Genomic DNA, 19,662 nt, shown 5'->3' with positions numbered 1-19,662 from the left:
ATTAAACTATCAACCGTCAAGTTATAATAAAAACGCAGGATGTTGGTATCTTGGTACCTCGAAGCGAGCGAGACACGCAAGTACATATAAAGACCCGTCAAGAGCGTAGAAGGAAAAAAAGGCAGAAGGCACAAAACAACCTATCCAAAGGATAGAAGGGCGGAGGTTGCTTGCCTCTGGATAGCATAGAAGGTGGGTACCGAGATATAATACCCGACTCCTACCCGCGACGATAAGTGTCAACTGCAGCGTGCCAGATAAAAAGAAGTAACGAAAAATAAAATTCACACTGGTGATCCATCATGAGGCAGTGGACTCGGGGCGCGCAGACTCGCCCATGATTGGTTGGCACCGCCCTATCGTCATCACGTGACTACATCTAAGTACCGCCCTCCGATAATGGGGACACCCCCTGGAACTAATCTCACGCAGCGCAATACCTCCACTCTACCGTCTGGGTGATACGCCCAAGCAAGAGAGAGAAGGAAAACTTAAACACGCCAGACCACTGCGGGTCAGTCTCACCTGTGTGCAGCTTTCCGCTACGCTAGTCCACCTCACCAGTCCACTCCAACGGCCCATGTTGGACGGATCGACTGCACGAGTGTCCGCACGGATTATTTTTGTGGACGACGGTTAATGTTTCGTAGTGCCCGCGGATCGGCATCGTTAGCTATTCTCGGCGGACTTTTAAATACTAACTTTCAGAGCATATCAAATTCAAATTTAAATATTAAATATTTGCCGTAAAATTTTTTACAAAGCTATTGCATACCTTCTGCGTGATATTAGTGGACGACTTGTGACAACTTGAAGATCTTAAGTATTACTTTGTATACTTTAATATTACTAAGTATATTTGCTTCTGTGATTTTATATTTTGTGCAACTTGTGGACATTTATTGTTTCGTTTAAGACTTTTATTCGAAATCTTATCAAGTACTGATTAATTCTGTGCTTATCGTGAATTTGTTTATCGGGACAAATTTAAATGTTTATTCCTTTGTGGTATTTATATAAAACTAAAGGATTGTAAATTTGTATACGTAATGTTAAAATGATCAGTTAAGAGAGCAGTGTTAGTTATGATGTAATCATCTCTCTTGTTTCCACTTGGACAATACGCATCGGAGTTGCCGAAACAGTGGGTGGTCAATTGATTCGTCTCTCCGTTACGAGGATGATGATGATGGACATGGGCATGTACGGGACCTATGGCAAACCTGACTCATATCCTAACTATGTGTTCTCGGGTCAAGGAAATCATCACCATCATCACCATCACCAGCCTTCATCCGTCGGCGGTCACGTGTCTGTGCCTCCTTCCCCGGAGGTAGCTCCAACTCATTACTACCCCCAGACTGCAGTGGCGCCATATTCTTCATCGTCTTCCGAGAGTTTCCTAATCGCCGATTCGGGCACGTCGTCCAGTACGCCGCCTCAAGGCTTCTACTCTCCGACGGGTGCCGTTCTCCACGAGAACGGCTCCACCACGGCGATAATCTCTTCGGAGAATGGCCTGAGCTACACCAATCTGGATTACGCATCGTCTTCGTCGTATTCGAACCAACAGCCACACGCAGTAGCCTCGGTGGATCCGCATCAAAGTTACCACGTTCAACAGGCTGCTTACCGAGAAGATCCTCATCACCATCATCATCACCATCATCCACCCGGTGGTAGCAGTCTCCATCAAACCACGGTACCCCCAACTAGTCATCCAAGAACGGAACACGATCAGCAACTCCATCATCAATCCTCTAGTCATCATCACCATCATCATCATCATCATCACCACGAACCCGATTATCCGTTAGCGGTCGGCGGGACCTCGAATTATCTTCATCAGCTATCCTCCTCGGACGAATCTTTGCATTATCAGACGCAGATTCAGCAAAGCGAGTTCTCCACGCACCCGCCGGGACATTACAAAGAAGAGAGCTCGGACACGGCTACCTATCACATTTTGCAGCAGTCCAGTCACCTACAACATCCCCATCAGCACGGGCATCATCACCAACAGCAGCATTCGCACGCGCATCATTCGCAACAACAACAGCAGCAGCAGCAGCAACAACAGACACAAGTACCTACGTACAAATGGATGCAGGTCAAGAGAAACGTACCCAAGCCAGTCGGTAAGTGGTCACGATCCACACTTGGTTTAAATTTCCGGTCGAGTCGACGCCTATGTGCAGCGAGCAAACTAGCGTGAAATTAGGTATTCTGTGGGCGCGATCCGGTAGCTATTCGTTAAACCTCGTTCATCGCTTGATTAGCTTAGAATACGAAGATGCAGAATCATGCTGTCTTATCTCTCGTGGCCCCGTTATTTGAGAAGCTGTCATTGCTAGATAGTGCGGTACCGTTTTTATAAACTTATATCGTCTTAGGAATTCAATTTGATTGAACAACTATTTCTGCGACAAGTCATAAATATTAGAAATCATAATCACATGTTTACTCTAATTTATATTGCTAATATAAATTTTTTTCCGTGACTTTCACAGAAACATATGTTATTGCAATTTACATTGTCATTTATTTAAATCTTCCTTATATTTTTTATGTGCATTATCATGAACGTTTTATGCTGCATTTTACATCTAATTAATATTGCGTTTTCACAAAATATTTAAAGCTAAATAATCCTTTATTTTTTATCCATTGAAAAGCTTTCATGCAAGTTCATAGAAAATGTTTATTCGCTGATTGCCAACGAAGCAATCTCAGTTCCTGGAAGCACAATTTGATCCAATCATATCTTGTTGAAGACACTTTACATAAATTCAATGTATTCAAGTATTAGTTCGTAAAGTAACATTAGATAGAAGATCAACCATTTTTATGTAGATAGTTTTCAATTAAGATTGACAAACAAGGCGGACAGTTTGTCAAAGACAGAATGTGACGTGCTATTCCGTAATCGCCAAGTCAGTGACTTCCAAACAATTTGTATGTATGAGAATTAATAAAGTGCGACACGTAATCTCGGTTTGCCATAATCATTAATCATACTCGTATCGCCCAATAATACTAGCCTTATGAGATTTTAATATCATTAGTCTGCAATTTGCTGTCGTATATTTTATTGATTTTTCTTTATCTTATCTCTAACAGATAAAATTTACATAAATATAGTCTTCAACTCTAGGAAATTAAATTAAATTTGTTAAACTCAATGTGATTTCAATTTATTAAACAACATCGTTCCGACCGTTTTCAAAACTCTTATTTAAATTTATTACTAATACGCGTAAAACTTAATTACACTTTTATCGTAAATACAATCGTAATAAAAGGATAGCAAATGAGTTTATAATAACAGACTCTTATCATCATTCATGAAGTCGAACCGTACATGAATTCCGAGATAAATAATGTGTGTTTTCCAAGATATTTTTAACAAAAACTTATCAGCACTGATATCTTACCTTACAATTTGACTTTCGTTTATACCTATGAGACTATCATAATAGATAAAATTGTACACATGGAACGAATAATAGAAAAAATTCTCATCAAAATTAATATATCTTTCTACTATATACTATATACTATCATAAATTAATTAAATATTAACAAGGGGTTTGTTTCCTGTTACTGAACTGGCTGCACTAGTTCAGAGTTTATCTTTCTTACTCCATATTAGAAGGAAAAAGATGAACTCTGAAATAGTACAGCCAGTTCAGTAACACAGAAAACGGACCTAAGCTTATTTATAGTTCCAAAATGTGTTTAGCATTATGTACAAATTGAACATCTTAAATTAGATGCATCAAAATACATTTTTACTTAAATAATTACAATATTTATTTTAATTACAACTGGCGTATAATAATAAATTAGTATGCTTTTATTTAACTATATCTGTCTAAAAAATATGTCTTCTCTTTCTACATCTATATTTGTCTAAAATTTATTTATCTAATATTCTAAAAATAAAACATAAATTTTTGCATATAAATATTTATGAAAAATTTATTACAAATTTAATATTTGCAATGACATAATATCATTTAATAACCAACTAAATAAACTTTTTAACGAAGATGTTACTCATGTATCGTATATAATAAGAGGATTAGTTGCAAATGTATTTTTAAATATTGGGACTGTAGAAAATCTTTATATACACACATACATATATATATATATATATATATATATATATATATATATATAAGGCAATTGCATTTATATTGTACAATAGTAAGCAGAGCATTAACAGATTCTTAATCTGTTAATCTTACGATAAGATGTGTGATTAAATAAAACTGTCTTATACTCGAATTTATCAGATTAATTCTTAATATAATGATAAGATAATAAATTTACTAAATAAGTATATGTGTATGTGTATTGAAATAAAACTTCCACGTATTAATCATGAGGAAAATATACTTATTCATATTTCCTTGTTTATTGCAATATGTGAGTATTCTTATCATCTATTTTGTAGTAAGTACTATCGCGCATAGAATCACGATAATTTAATTAATATATTTAGCTCTATCATCCATTACTTATTCAAAATTAATCAATAAATGTGTGCTCACGAGAAGTTTGACACCTTAATTTAAAAAAATAATATATAGCATACATGTATATGTGCGTATCATAACTTTTATAATTAATGTCTTAGCAAACGAACTCTCGTACCATAAAAATGTCTACGTATTGTGTTAACGTCGAATTGATGACCATGAAAGTGACGTAGCGTGGCTCATTGAAAATAATGCCTAAAAAGGCCGGAACAGTTCCCCTAACTTCACACTAATTTGCTTAACGGCCATGGTGCTCCCCGCAATCTCCTAACTCGGAGAGTGAGTGTGAGCTTAGTCGTTGGATGGAGCTTGTCGGAATTACCAGCGTTTCACTTAATAGCTCATTATAATCGAATTAATAACGCCATCGCAGGCACTAAAGGGACTGACGTTTATTGCAGCAAAGCATGCAAACCGAAATGAAACTTTGTCACCCTCGTTTAACCCCTCTCGTTTTTACTCCTGTTGTTACATCTTGATGTTTTTAATACACTGTACAAGTCAATTTTCTTCGACAAATCTCTTATCACGATTTTGTCATAAATATAATATTTACCAGTAGTTATATTATTTTGTGTAATTGAAAGTTTTTAGAATATATTCTGTAAACTCTTTCATAATAACTGCCTATAACACAGTATAGTATAATAAATAATATAATATCAATACAAAATATTATGTTGTGAAGATACTTAGAAGATAGATAATAGAACTTGTATTTAAATAAACAATAAAATATATAAAATTTTATATCAAACATATATGTATAATAATAACCGTTCAGTATCACTAGGAAGAATGAACATTTTTAAATGAGATACAATTAATTTAACGCAGTTACATTTAGAGCTGGGTGAGAACTGAAAAGACATAGTACGCAACGAATACGTTACGACGAAAAAATTCGAAAGAAGTAACGAGATGGGCGGAGCAGAGCAGTGGGGCGATTTCGCTAGATTTTGGTTGGTTAACTTTTTTGGTTGGCCGAGGACTTACAATAGCGCTCCTTTTCCCTCCCTGCTTCCATAACATGCTTCAGAGGGTCCAGAATAGAAGGTCTCTATGGGGACGCGCCCGGTGCGGACCACCCTTAGTCAAGATTGGAGCGAGACAGGAGAGACGGAAAGACCGTCGTGATGCTGTCAACCCGCCCAATCTATCATACTAAACTCGATTTCTTCTCTCTATACTCAATAGCGGGATTGGCAATACCGCGCGGAGAAAAACGAGACAAACCAACGTCCCCTCGTAACATAGCAGTAATAATTCCATATCTTTGTCATGGTAAGAAATGGAGAATTTCATTCAAAAACCTCGGCTTATCAACATGTTGTAATGCCTTAGCCAATACAGAAAATCACAAGTATCGTGATATTTGTAATATTTAATATTACAATATGATCTTCTATATCATATATTGTCAATAAAAGATAGAAATGTTTTTATCTTTGTTATGTTTTTCTGTCGTCAGACATAGTGTCGACTTTTAATGATTGTGACCAGCAGTTCTTATAACTGTCATTCAATCTCAGCAAGCACAGCAATTACTCCTGTCGATTATAAAGTTGATATATAGTTACATAAGCTGTGTTTTCATAACGTGTTTTATAACATATCTTGCATCTCGTATAAATTAAATAAAACTACTCCAACACAATACCATTAGATTTTAAATAAATTTAATACTAAATATTGTAGTTCGTTTAAAATTTTGCAGCAAAGAATCGTTAAAACTCAATTGCCGTTGGCTAAAATTAAAATCATATCTGTACTAGATAATAAACTATTGTTGTGCTCGTATAAAGTTTATATTAAATTTAACATTTTATTTAAAATTAAAATTTGAAAAATAAATAATATTTTTCTTATATTCCTGCCAGTAAAAAGTGGCGAAATAAAGAAAAGAGGCATATCTTTGCTCATAGCAAATACAAAATAAATAATAGTATATATTTATCGGGAACACACTTCATGGATTACTTCCCACTTTCGGTGCTACCCTGCTTCCTCGAAGACTATCACCTTTTAGGCTGACTTAAAATATGCATGTCGCTATCGACGCCCTGACCGAATATATACAGGGGCGGCATTACGGCGAGGCTAAAACTCACCATCAGCTTGTCGACTTCCTTACGTTCTCGTCATGCGCTTAGATGTAATCAAACACATACGTGATTATGTAATGCATAAAAAATAAATATTAGGAAAAAATTGCAACGTATAACATATTACGTTTTAATTGAAGCAAAATGATGGAGACATGTTCGTTTACAACACGTTACTCCATGTAACAGTTTATCGAACTCTTATAAATATATTACGGTACTATAATAAGTTTCGTGGAAAGCATAGATATTGTTTATACGTCTCATCTCATATACGTTAGATTTTTACAGTCACGAGAGATTCCCTTACGAACATATTACTTGTGCATAAACAAGGTACACTATATACGTACCGCCTTATCGATTGATAAACAAAAATGCTTCGTGACTACGCTCGCACGAACGCAATAATTCGCTGACCAGCAAGGTCCGGATTATCCTAGCAGACGCAATAAGTGCGCTTATACAAAATATAAAGAAAATCTCCAGAAAATCTCTCCGATCAAGTTATCCCGCGGGACTTAAACCACAAAACGGGGCGTCGCCGGGCGTGCACGCCAGCCCTGAACTTAGGAGAGACCGAGAAGACGATAGCGAAGGGAATAAAACGTACGATAGAAGGAGAAAGTGAATAAGGAAAGACGACGAACAGAGGAACAAAGATACGAAGAAACCGAAAAAGAGCACGAAGAAAGCTGCGGCTGAAGATAGAGAGACGCATTGGATAAACGGGAAAGGAAGCGAGATAAACTCGAAGGAGGGCATGATTGAAGGAAAAAAAAGGAAGGAAAGTCGAGCAAGAAAGAGAAAGAGGGAGAAAAGCAAAGAAAGAGAGAAAGAGAGAGGGCAGAGATTGTGGGTAGAGTCGAACAACTGGCTGGGCATGTTGCGCGCCGCTCCGCAAGGGTCGCCGGCGGACGCGTGAGTGAGTGGCCCGATATCTCGCGAGGGGATCAGAGGATCGTTCGCGTGTTTCCACCCGGGCTGCCACCCGCCGAACCCGGCAACCCCGGATCCCGCAACACAACCCTGGCAGAGCGCAACTGACCCTCCTCTGGCCGACCCTGTCCCCCCTGTCCCCCCCCCTGCCCCCTGCCACCCGTTCAACGCGCCGGCAGCACTGGCTACCACTGCTTATTCCTGTCCGATCGCGGCCCGACAGATCCGCTCGGCCGGGCTCCGACAACCGCCGCCGACGCTGTCCACGTGTCTCGCCTTACGGTGATTTTCATTTCCGCGCCGCACCGTCGACGGCTCGCTGTGTAATCTTCCTTCACGCGGCTCAATTGCCGTAGACGGTATTTACACGTTACTTTTAACCGCAAGCAGGCTACTATTACGAACTCGATTAATACTCTCTTCATACGTTGAGCTGTTAACGATTTTCGGTTGGGTTTAATAATACTGTTATCCCCATAAAGATTAACAATATACTTAGCTTCTGTGATTTTAGGAAGGTTTAAATAAAAGATAAAACGATCAAGTTTTGCGATTAATTTATACAGATGAATAGAGATAGAGCGGATGATGACAAGATTTTAAAACTTATTGAATCAAAATCGCGATTTAAATGAAGAACTCCATGAGGAAACTCTTCACCCCCAAAGCAAACCGGCACCTGTGCTACAGCTCGGGGTGGGTTATTGCAAAGAAAGCGCGCGAAACTTATCAAAGACCCCCACGAGGTGTCGTGCTGAGCCTAATTTCACCGGGAAATGCTTCGGGCATACTCATGAACGCACCACGCACACGCGCCGCGCGCACGCACGCACACACACACACACACACACACACACACACATACGCGAACGTAAACGCAGGGGAACCCGGAGTGTGAATGTCGAACGTGCTGCACGCAGCCCTTCCACACGTACGCCGCGCCGTTATGATACACAATAACATTGCTTTTTCGTACGCGACTGTGACTCAGGATATTACCTATCATAATGCTGAAATCAACGCGGCCGACGGGGCATGACAATGACTGACGGGGGGTTGCGAATGAAAAGAACTGTGCCGACGAAATCGTTTTGTCAGTTCTTGCGATAAACTTGCGGCTAGATATATTATCTCTGAGAAAAATTTTGGGCGGGTCAGGTGGCTTGGAAAATTTAATTGCGTTTTTCTTTAATTATCGATACATCATGAATTACAACTTCGGCGAGTAGTATGATTTTAACACATCATATACGAGGATATCATACATGAGTTTTTGGATTTACGTTTTAAAAAAAGTGACAGCTACTTATGGGAAGTCGATCCCTTGATCGTGCGGGATCATCTGCACTTATGCGTGCTCTTATGCGTCGATAGTCTCTCCCTTCAAGGAACATTACGCAATTCAAATATTATTCAAAGGCTAAAAGCCGTGGGGATGGCATGACGTAAGGAAAGGTGATGGTAAACATAGGAGAATACAAGATGCTTGTGTATTATATTACAGAGAGGACAGAGATACGGGCGCACTGGTGCTTTTCCCAATTCACAGAATTTTCTGGATTTAGGATAAAACGCGTATCTGAAACAAAAATAACTGTGAAATGGAAATAACTGTCTACAAGCCATTTTTATAATCGAAGCTCGTAGTGACTTTTTTTTTAGAGACGCACTGTTGTACCAATATTCAGGATCCAGCTGTATTTGATTTGTACATAATGTCTGGATTATCCGCATCAACGCCACCCACCCAAGTTCCTAAATAAATACGTGCATCGTGTCTCGTGATAATTCAGTCATCCGCAGTTTAAAAGACAACGATGTTTTTACGGCTTATCAAAAAAACATTTTACAGCTGTAATCATAAAACTCCATTTCGCCGCACATGGTATGTGTTTAAATTGCGTCTGATATTAAATAATTTATGTAATAAACATGCTTTTACTTGAAAAATCTATTTGACGATTCGCACCGTAACTGTACGATTCAGCCCCTCGCGTGATTGCAAAAGATTCGGCAGTAACAATATAAAGTGTTATAAAACGTGCGGTTCTGAGAGTGCACCTACATGTCTTATGGAAGATAATTAAAGGTCAATACCTCTCAGCTATTAAAAACTCCCTGTGTGTCAACCCTTTTCCTTTCCCCATTTTATCAATATTATATTGCGAAGCAAATTTATTCGCGAAGCTTCTCAGCATTAAAAATTGCGACTATTAATTTCTACATGCAATATAGCGTTGAACTTAGGGTAAAGGAGGCCGCTGACGTAAGAATATTCGATGCGTGCTCGCGATATAATTTCTGCGTAACATGCACGAGCGTAACTTGTCGATAATACTTTGTGGTAACGGAGATTCAATCTCCATTTGCATATCGTATTTATTTTGAAAGTATACATCGAATCCTTTTTCTATTTACCGAATTTTATTATATATCTACTTATTCATTTATATCTACTTTTCTGCATGCATATATTGATTATAATTTATCAAAATTTAAAGATTCTTCTTCTACTTTGTACGGATACGCAACACCTTCGTTGTTGCCAAAGAAGATTCGTATAGAAAATCAACTGCACCGTAGTCGGTCCTCCGTTAAAGTGCTAAATTGATGAATGAGTCGCAGAAACGAGGAACATTTTATTGTATCTGGCACTGGCACGCCTAATAGAACTTGTCCAAGTTTATTATTCGGCTTGGAAAAGCGTAAGCTTAATGGCCGCAACCTAAATTCAGGACCTCAGTATAAGTGACTGATCTTTTCGGTTATATTAGAAAATTTGCAAAAGTCATTTAATGGATATAAATATGTCGTATATACGATGCATGATTTTTTAGAGGCATAAAGGAGAACATTAGGATATTATATAACTTCCTAGAGAGTTAGATCAAACAAAAATGTATTATAAAAATATCGAAGGGCCAAGCTGAAGATACTGAAGGAAAATGTACATAATAGGGAAGACGTGACTTTAAGGCGGTGGCTTGACAGTTTTGTCCACCCCCTGCCATTAAGTAAATTGACTGCTACATACCGTAGTCTAAATAACAATCTAATTTTCATAATGTATCCTCATCCTTCTGTCGAACCGCGTCACTTTTGCCCCTCAATATTTTAATTGCATTATCTTTCAAACCAAAAATTTGTCTTATAAGACGTTATAAGATAATAACCGATTGAATATTATACTAATCATCCCTGGAACATCGGTAGAGCAGAAAAATCAAAAATTTCACGTAACGACGTAACGGATGTTTGTTCTACAGCTGATGCAATTTGATCCAGATTTAGGGCTCAACCCTACCGTTCTCTCTCAGCTTTGCACAGGTCATCTCCCTAAAACTGCTCCCCGGATAGTGACCAGCTGTTATGGCCAGCAAACGACTGTCACTTAAAGGATTTGACTTGATCTTGATTCGACACATATTGCGCCCGCGTCTGTTACGTATTCTATTATATTAGAAAGTTACATCTGAATTAGAAATAGAACGATCGTTTTCGTTCAATGAGAATATTCCGTTTATTCGCGTCGCGTATTTCACACTTATAAAATCGCCCTACTAAAAATTCTATATCTTACATATGTCAGTTACCAAAAATTGTTCAAGTTTCTTCTTGAAGCAGATATTTGACTGACAAAAATCTTTTCATGGATATTTCAGCAGCTAAACTTTAGATTACACTGTGATAGAATATAATTGAAATTAAACGAAAACAAGAACATTATTTATTAACATTACTGAAACTCGTTTAAAATTATAAAAAAAACATATATAAAATATTAAATATTTAATTTTCAATCGTTTAATTCTTGCTAAGAAAAAATTGATTATAAATTGACTAAGGAACATGTCAGCAAGACTTAGCCAAACCAGTTTACTAACGTCTATAATACCTATATAATTATAATTACTTATAGCATAGACATTCTATTTAAAGCAAAATCAACGAATTTGTTTCAGCGACGAAATCAAATCCTAATGTAATCGAGTTCGGTGGCAGCGCAGCCGCAGGATCAAGCTCGTCCGTGTACGGAAGCACCGCCAGCGGAACAGTGAGCTGCATCGCTGGTTCATTGGCCGGTATCGCTGGTAGCTTCAACAATACAGGCCGCACAAATTTCACGAATAAACAGCTCACCGAACTGGAGAAGGAGTTTCACTTCAACAAGTACCTGACGAGAGCGAGGCGCATCGAGATCGCTTCCGCGCTGCAGCTTAACGAAACGCAGGTGAAGATCTGGTTCCAGAACAGGCGGATGAAGCAGAAGAAGCGTATGAAGGAGGGCCTAATACCGGCGGATAGTACGAACGTGACGCCTCTGAGCGGTGCCAGGAGCAGCAGCAATTCCCCGACGGGCTCGTCCAGCCACGAAATCGGCGGTCTCGGCTTGTCCAGCTTCCCCAGCGACAACAGTAGGGAATCACCCCCATCTTCCAAGGATTGACGCGACTTTTGCTGCAGTAACGAACGGCACTACGGTCTATGATTCGACGAACTGTTAAAGCTCGGTGATTATCGGAGCCAGAAGTTTAATAAGAATCATGAGAATTACTGCAGCCACAAGTCACTTTTCAATTCACTATTTCAGGCTGTATCATGAAAATGTAATATGAAGGAGTTAAGACAAGTAATGTCATTCTGTATCCTGAAAGTAGAGGTATGTGATATATGAATATACGGGGACACATCCTATCTTCCCGTTTCTATATTATAGAATATGACATTGATTGTGTGCTCTAATTCCATTATATTGTACGAATCATCCGGATTCAGAAGTGGCGAAGGAAAATTACGGCCACAAAAGAGATAATATTAATACAGTTTCATGTTATAATGTTGCATTCCGAATCGTCTTTTCGTCCTGACTTTCACTCTTTTTAATTAGTATACATTAAAGACAAATTGTACATTAATTTTGAGTATTATTTATTTCGCGTATATATATATTATATATATATATATATTTATCTTACAATTAGTTTCCAAAGCGCTTTGTAAAATTGTATAAGTTTAAATTTTATTTTTTCTCACAATCCACACATTCTTCTCAAGGTTACCATGTATCTCAGTTAATATAACGACATTTATAAGTAAATGTAAATGCTAATAATGGCGCGAATTTATATATTTCTAGTTAATTTCTTTAAAAAACTTTTTCGGAGTATTACCCTATTTACATTGATAAGTATAACGATTACATTCTAAATTTAAACTGTTCTCAAACGTCTCTATTTCATCGACAACGTGCTTAACGTTTAATTTTCTATGTTGCCTTCTGGACTATACGAAATTTTAATTTACTGTACAATTGTAAATATAAGTTTCTAATTCAGTTATGCAAAATGAATGAAATTACATAATATTAAACTGTCAACACGTCACGTTTTCATGTTAAAAGTAAGATGATAGCAATTGAATTTTGTCATCCGCTTATTTCTTAACCCTTCCAGTATTTTATAATCAATAAATTAAATTATTTAATGATTTTCTTCAAGAAACCATTTTATACTTTACTTCTTTTATGAATCAGTTTAAAATATATATTATTAAGAAAAACAATTTGCAAATTTACATCGTACTATATATAATCAATTAAATAATGCAATTACAAATACACATATGTTTAAATTACTGAAGTAGATGTTTCTCATGTCTTTATTTTGAAACTAAATTAAGAATTAAACCTAACAAAAAAATATTTTAAGACATCTATAATTTTATTCGATATACTGGAAGAGTTAATTTTATCTTACTATATGAAATAATTATGAATAATCTTAAAGAATATGAAACAAATGTTTCGTAGCTTAAATGTCAAAATATATGTAAAATATCGCTATTGAAATTATAATAGAAGACATATTACATCAATTTAATTTTTAATTCGAAAGAAAGCTTTATGATGAATAAACGATTTATGATTGATTATTCAAGGATTGAAGTCACAGTCAATCTTAAAACGCTAAATTGATCTAATTTCTATGTAATATTTATCTTGACGAATGATTTTAACAACAGTAGACAGAAATATCCTTGATAATTACAAAATTTTACGAGTAATTATCTAACGGTGATGATTTAATAACTGTAGACCTAATTCTCGCCCAACAACGCGCATGTATTTATATGTAAATATAATATAATATTCTACGCAAACTATAATGGGCCAATAAAATTAATCACAACACCTACAAATCCCCATATATACTGAATTTTAGGATTAATATCCAGAACGAAGTGTTAATAAATTTTGGTTTCAAACTTTTTATCGACAAAAATTTATGAAAATATTGGCTAACATGATTGCGAATAAACTATCAAGTGGGTTGAAGATTCGCATGTTTAACTTATACAAATTACCATAATCATATATATTTATGTCAGTTTACACGGTGGTCCATTTGAATGCTCCGTACCTATAAAGACATTATTCCTACTACGATAAAATGTCATTGGTCTATAATACCATGTAGACTTCTGTAGAAAGAATAAAATATTATTGTACTAAAACTAAAATTACTTTTATTTATATCCCTCTATTATATATGTATGTACATAAAAATTAATTTTTTTTTTTTTAATTTTTAATTTTTATGGAGCTTTCTCGAAATACACACATTTTTTATATTATTATTTATATTGCCATCTGCAAATTTAGTGCAAAAAATTTTTATTAATTTATACATAATTATTTTAATATACATATATGTTGTAAAAATGACTATATGGTCGATATTTATAGTCGGATCTTATCATAGAGACCGACCCTTTCTCCTCTCTCTCTTCTCGTGTCGAATGTTATCAAAACCTACTTTAGATGGCGCCTACTTACAGTATAAAAAATAAGAGTCGCTTTGACATTTTTACTCCACAAGTTCTGCTAAAGATCTGATTTCAGTAGAATTATAGATAAGTACAATGTAGTTACGTTACAACTTGTAAACAAACTTGTTGAATAACGTTTTCGTCTAAAAGCAATATTATCGTAACTGGTAATGAAATTATCATACAAATATTTACGTGATGCATTTTAAGCTATACAGATATAAAAATAACTTTTGTTTTGATTGTGATTTGGCGAAATAGCTTGTGCAGGAGTATATATTGCAAATATAAGGGCAAGAAAATATTGATACTACGTACGTCTATTGTTGAATCTGCCATCCGCCACAGGACTGACCCCAGGACAGAAAAATAATAAAGGAATAACTACTCACCTCACGGTCGCTCCGCCGTTGCCCGATGCCTCCCAGGCCCCCTCTTCCTCTCTTCGATCCTCCTCCGTTGTCCGTTGGTCCACTGCGTCGCACTCACTCACGACGCGACGACGTTCATGAACGAAAATCGACGATATCGTCACTTATGATCGCGCGACACTGAAAGCACGGCACTCCCGGTCCCGGTATTAATCTCGCGACGCGGCGCGTCCTTATAATTACACGGCGACGGAAGATGAATTACGTCGGAGAAACTTCGAACGAAACTATACGATCCGCGCGCGCTTGAAACCCATGACGCCGCGACGCCGCGCCGCGCCGTGATTTCCCACCATCCCGCGCGCAGGTAGAGGTAGACGCGACAAGCGACAAGTGAAGCGAACATAGCGGAGAGAATTTCATAAATCGTGCGGCCAACTTCATTCGTCAAGAGCAATTGTCGCGAGAACGCGCAAACTTGCTGCTCCCACACCTGTACTTTTCGCACTTTGAACAACGAATAATATATCGAGATTACTTTTACGTATCGCGGCGTAAGACTATTATTATTATTATTATAATATCCAATTATAATAATTATATCTCTCAATTGTGCGGGAATTTTTTTTCGGATATCTCACGTCATTTATTTTGAGTTGATATATTTTCGAGATATACGTGCCGCATGAACAACATGCATAATCACGCATCTTCATATTTTCGCGGTCGGTTTTCGCGGTTGGTTTTTATATCGATGAATTTCCCGTTATTAAGCCCCTTGCACAAGCGATAGCGATAGCGACAGCGACAAAGTTGCCGACAAAGGTATAGCTAATTTGTCGGCAACCTTGTCGCTGTCGCTATCGCTATCGCTATCGCCTATTGTGCAAGGGGCTTTAATCTTTTAATTTCGTCTACATTATAAATTTCAATTTTTCGCGGGATATAATTGAGATATTGGGCGCGTTCAGCAGACACATTAACTGTTGCACAACTGTTGAGTTCGTCTTATCGACACACTGTTTTGATTGGTTCGTTTTAAAAGTAAGAGCCACGCACGTTTGACTGCTACTGAGCGGCTTGGTCTGCTGAACGCGACCATTCATATCCCCAAGTGATCGTGTCACTTTGGGATATCCCGTTCAGATATCCCGCTGGATTAACCAGTGAGTTAGATCCTTTATAAATCGTGTCGCGGTCTTAATTAAATCTTAAATATAATAGATCATATCACATAACCCGGGTATAGGTAGGTAGGAAAATGGATAGGTAGTAGGACTATAGATTGGAATACGGATAGGTATAGGGATATGGATAGGTAGGTAGGTAGGTAGGGATTCGGGTAGGCAGGGACAAGGACGTATGTTATGATAGCACGGACGCGCACCAAAATGATGTTTTATCGGCAGTGTCGGAAAATGGCTACGTGGCTACGTAGTACCAATTTCGAAAATGGATGTACTGGCGGTAGTGTATGGCCGCGTTCAGCAGACGCAACTGGAACTGGACACAACTGTTGGAGTTCGTCCAAGTTCGTCTTATCAACACTCTGCGCTGATTGGTTGGTTCTAATGCTAGGTCTACGATGCGAGTCGTAAAGTCGTGTCGTAAGAATTGACCACGCACAATCGATTATTTTCCTCAAATTCGATTGTGAGTGGTCAATTCTTACGACTCGCATTGTAGACCTAGCATAAAGGCCATTGCACGTAACGAAGTTTTAGTCATACGCGTAGGGCCGTAAGAAAATAGACCACGCACACTCGATTATTCTTCGAGCTCAAGGAGAATACGCGACTGTGCGTGGTCTATTTTCTTACGGCCCTACGCGTATGACTAAAACTTTGTTACGTGCAATGGCCTTCAGGCTGGTTTCGAGGAGCGCGCTATTAACGCTATTTGTTTATGGAGGATTCACACTGCGTCCGATGTTCGACGTACGACGATCCGACATCCAATAGGAAATTTTTGTCTCTAATAATAAATTCTGTTATCGGATGTCGGATCGTCGTACGTCGAACATCGGACGTGATCGGACGCAACGTGAATCCTCCATTATTCTATCCTTGTTTTACACCTGATGAGCGATAAAGACAGAATAATTCAATAGCGCTAATAGCGCGCTCTCCGAACGCAGCCGTACAGGGGCTTTCGACGGTCCCACGAAAAAGGCCGGGATTGGCCAGGATGGCCTCTCTCGACTCTCACTACTCTCAGGCTTCTCTCAGTTCGGAGTTTGTTTTCGGAGTGGTTGTAGATACTGGATAAGTCAGGATAACTGGATGCTCCATGCTCCATGTCCATAGATGTAGTGACACTAGTAGTGACTCTAGCTCGCTCCGATTAAAAAGTGGACAGTTTTATATGTAACTGTGTCGAACAATGCCGACTAGCAACGCGATACATAAAATGTGAAAAGTCAGCAGAAGCATTTATAACAATGAGTAAGGAAGCACGAATTTCTCCGCACGAAATGGCGCAATATCGCGAGCGGTTAACGAACCAAAAGGAATTTCTGACTGACATACTATCCAAGATTGAGAAACAAATACTCGCTTTACAGGTCTGTAAAAATTTAAATATTGAACAATGGCGATATATATTCAAGCCGAATGCTTTAATTTCATGAAAAATACTTGCATTAATTTTGTAGGTTGAACGATTACATTTGAGGAACACTCTACTTGGGTCAGAATATTCGGGACGGGAAATACTGCCTGATGCATCAACGAAAAACAATTGCGTGAAAATTGAGTCGGCAGATGATCCAAAAAATCTAACGGAACAGCTAGATTTATCTGTTGCACCATCCGTAAATAATTTCGAAGAAGAAACCGAAGACGATGACCTATGATTTAATATGCCCCAAATAAATGCTAGAAATTTAGATTTGTTACCGCGATCGCGCTATATTAATGCTATTAAAGAAAGAAACTAAATCTTTAAAGTTCATAAATTTTATACGAATGTAAAGTTTATAAAATATTTTGTAATAAAATGCACTATGATATTACACCGTTGTCTGTGCATTTATTCTCGTTACTTATATATTTTATATGTATTTACAGGACACATACCCTTACAAAATGTTGCATTTGGCATTCCAATTAAGAGGGTTTAAAGGAATACAACAATAAGTAAGAAAACAACTAAAATATTATTCAATCTTAGGTCTAAGACTTCCGTGCCGCATAAATTTAACATTGGCAAAAGGAGACGTTCGAGCGACGCTACGACGCAAAGCACTATCAAGCATCGTTGCTTGAACATTTCGTTCTAACTTGAAATAAATCTAAAGGATTTGGTTGAACATTATGATGGATAGCCTTGTTGCGATGGGCCAAGTTGCGATGGATCTTCAACCAATGACGGTGGTTTGAATTGTTCAGCAGAGAGACGCGTGAAACAAATTCCTACACCTTCTATCAGCGCCAAGAGCACTCCGCCAATGATCGCACTGCCTACCATCGCTGGTAGGCCGTTTCTCGCCGCTAAAATTCCGCCAGTTGCGGCACCACTGATGATTGAGTTATAAGGATCTTCCTTTCCTCCTCTAAAGTGGACTAGTGTGCAATCAATCGTGGAAAACATTCCGCCCCATACAGCAAAATTTCCAGCGATGATAGGTGCTCGTTGCCTAATCGCCACGACACTGCTGGTAAAACGCTGCCTCCATCCACTTGGCGCATTACGGAAGCCTTTGATGCTTTGAAAGATTGCCCCGCCTATGACACCCATCGTAAAGGCACCTCCGCAATCGTCGACTATCCGCCAGGGACACGGTTCTCGTGCATATTCCTCCATATTTTAGATATCTGTGACACAAGTCGTAACAAAAGAGTTACTTGAAAGAATAAAATTTAGACAAGAGATAGATTTACTAATACGCATAATTTAATATGCCTTCGACGAAGCAAGAATTAAGTATTTAAACGGTCCATGTTAATTAGTTCAAAGATTAATTTAAAAAATAATTAAACTCATATTTTAGGCATTCGGGTATAAAATAAAATTAACGCATTATGCAAGAATGTACCCTTATATACATTCTGCTGAAAGACAATTACGAAAGTTATCGCAAAAATTGCGCGGTAAGTGAGGTTAGAACCGAGTCTCGCCGTTTTAAAGCTAAAGCACGCGTAACATCTCCGGATATATCGTTAGATACCAAAGGCAAGTCGTTTTCTTAAGAACAAAATAATTTATCTTGATATTTACCGTGCTATTCGTACGATTAAAGTCTAATTGGGGTGCAAAAGCCCTCAAACACGCGACACTTCGCCCGCTAAGTATGCGAAAGGACAGATATCCTCGTTACTCCCGACTCCGAACAAACTGCCGACTGCGTACCGTAGCGCCGACAGATTTCTTCTTCCGAAATCGCTGTCGCTGGTGTCATCGCATGTGAACATTAATTAATAATGATAACATTTCGATATAAACAGCAACAAAATACAAAATACTAATAGAAAGCATCGATAGATGAATATTCATGATTATACATCAATGAGAGACTTCAGAGATAATAAAAATATAGGGAATATATTATCGACTACTGATATAAAATTTTCGATCGCCGACATAAATGTTCAAACAATCAAGTTTGTAACACAATAAAATATATTAGTCATGATTTATTATTATACAGAAGTTTTATAAATAAGCGCGATACGATAATATCGCATACTTTATTTACCGTAAAATTTGTTTACGGTTTGTCACTCGAATGATCAAACACGAATGACAATATGATAGAATAAGATTTTAAATAAAAAATCGTAGATATATACATGTCTACAAAACATTAAAATAATGATAAATCCTAAAACTCTGATATATATTATGTTATTAATTATTGAGTTTTTAATTTTA

The 19,662-nt window shown here is 37.6% G+C and overlaps 3 protein-coding genes across 4 annotated transcripts; 2 read left to right on the top strand and 1 right to left on the bottom strand.

The window, feature by feature from the left end:
• The first annotated feature begins 515 nt into the window (after positions 1-515).
• On the top strand, positions 516-14,324 carry LOC143908058 (uncharacterized). Of its 2 annotated transcripts, XM_077425333.1 has the most exons (3): positions 516-1,702; positions 1,883-2,138; positions 11,554-14,324. In XM_077425333.1, exons 1-3 carry the CDS (start codon positions 1,181-1,183, stop codon positions 12,036-12,038), a joined length of 1,263 nt encoding a protein of 420 aa, XP_077281459.1. In that variant the 5' UTR covers positions 516-1,180; the 3' UTR covers positions 12,039-14,324. The 2 variants fall into 2 exon arrangements, with proteins under 2 accessions (XP_077281459.1, XP_077281458.1); XM_077425332.1 differs by having other exon boundaries at positions 516-2,138; positions 11,554-14,322.
• A 2,691-nt stretch (positions 14,325-17,015) lies between these two features.
• Positions 17,016-17,803, top strand: LOC143907766 (uncharacterized). Its single transcript, XM_077424724.1, has 2 exons — positions 17,016-17,353; positions 17,444-17,803. Exons 1-2 carry the CDS (start codon positions 17,231-17,233, stop codon positions 17,642-17,644), a joined length of 324 nt encoding a protein of 107 aa, XP_077280850.1. The 5' UTR covers positions 17,016-17,230; the 3' UTR covers positions 17,645-17,803.
• Positions 17,804-17,928: 125 nt separating this feature from the next.
• Positions 17,929-19,168, bottom strand: LOC143907765 (mitochondrial import inner membrane translocase subunit Tim17-B). The gene is made up of 2 exons (XM_077424723.1): positions 19,009-19,168; positions 17,929-18,605 (listed from the first exon to the last, which is right to left on the bottom strand). The coding sequence occupies exon 2, from the start codon at positions 18,592-18,594 to the stop codon at positions 18,103-18,105; it is 492 nt and encodes a 163-aa protein (XP_077280849.1). The 5' UTR covers positions 18,595-18,605; positions 19,009-19,168; the 3' UTR covers positions 17,929-18,102.
• Positions 19,169-19,662: the final 494 nt, after the last annotated feature.

Source organism: Temnothorax americanus, unplaced genomic scaffold (genome assembly GCF_048541705.1).
Source record: "Temnothorax americanus isolate GAGA-0224 unplaced genomic scaffold, ASM4854170v1 Scaffold9, whole genome shotgun sequence".
In the NCBI taxonomy this organism is placed as follows: Eukaryota; Metazoa; Arthropoda; class Insecta; order Hymenoptera; family Formicidae; genus Temnothorax; species Temnothorax americanus.
Note: the sequence above shows the minus strand (reverse complement) of the source record. Positions and strands in the feature narration are given on the sequence as shown.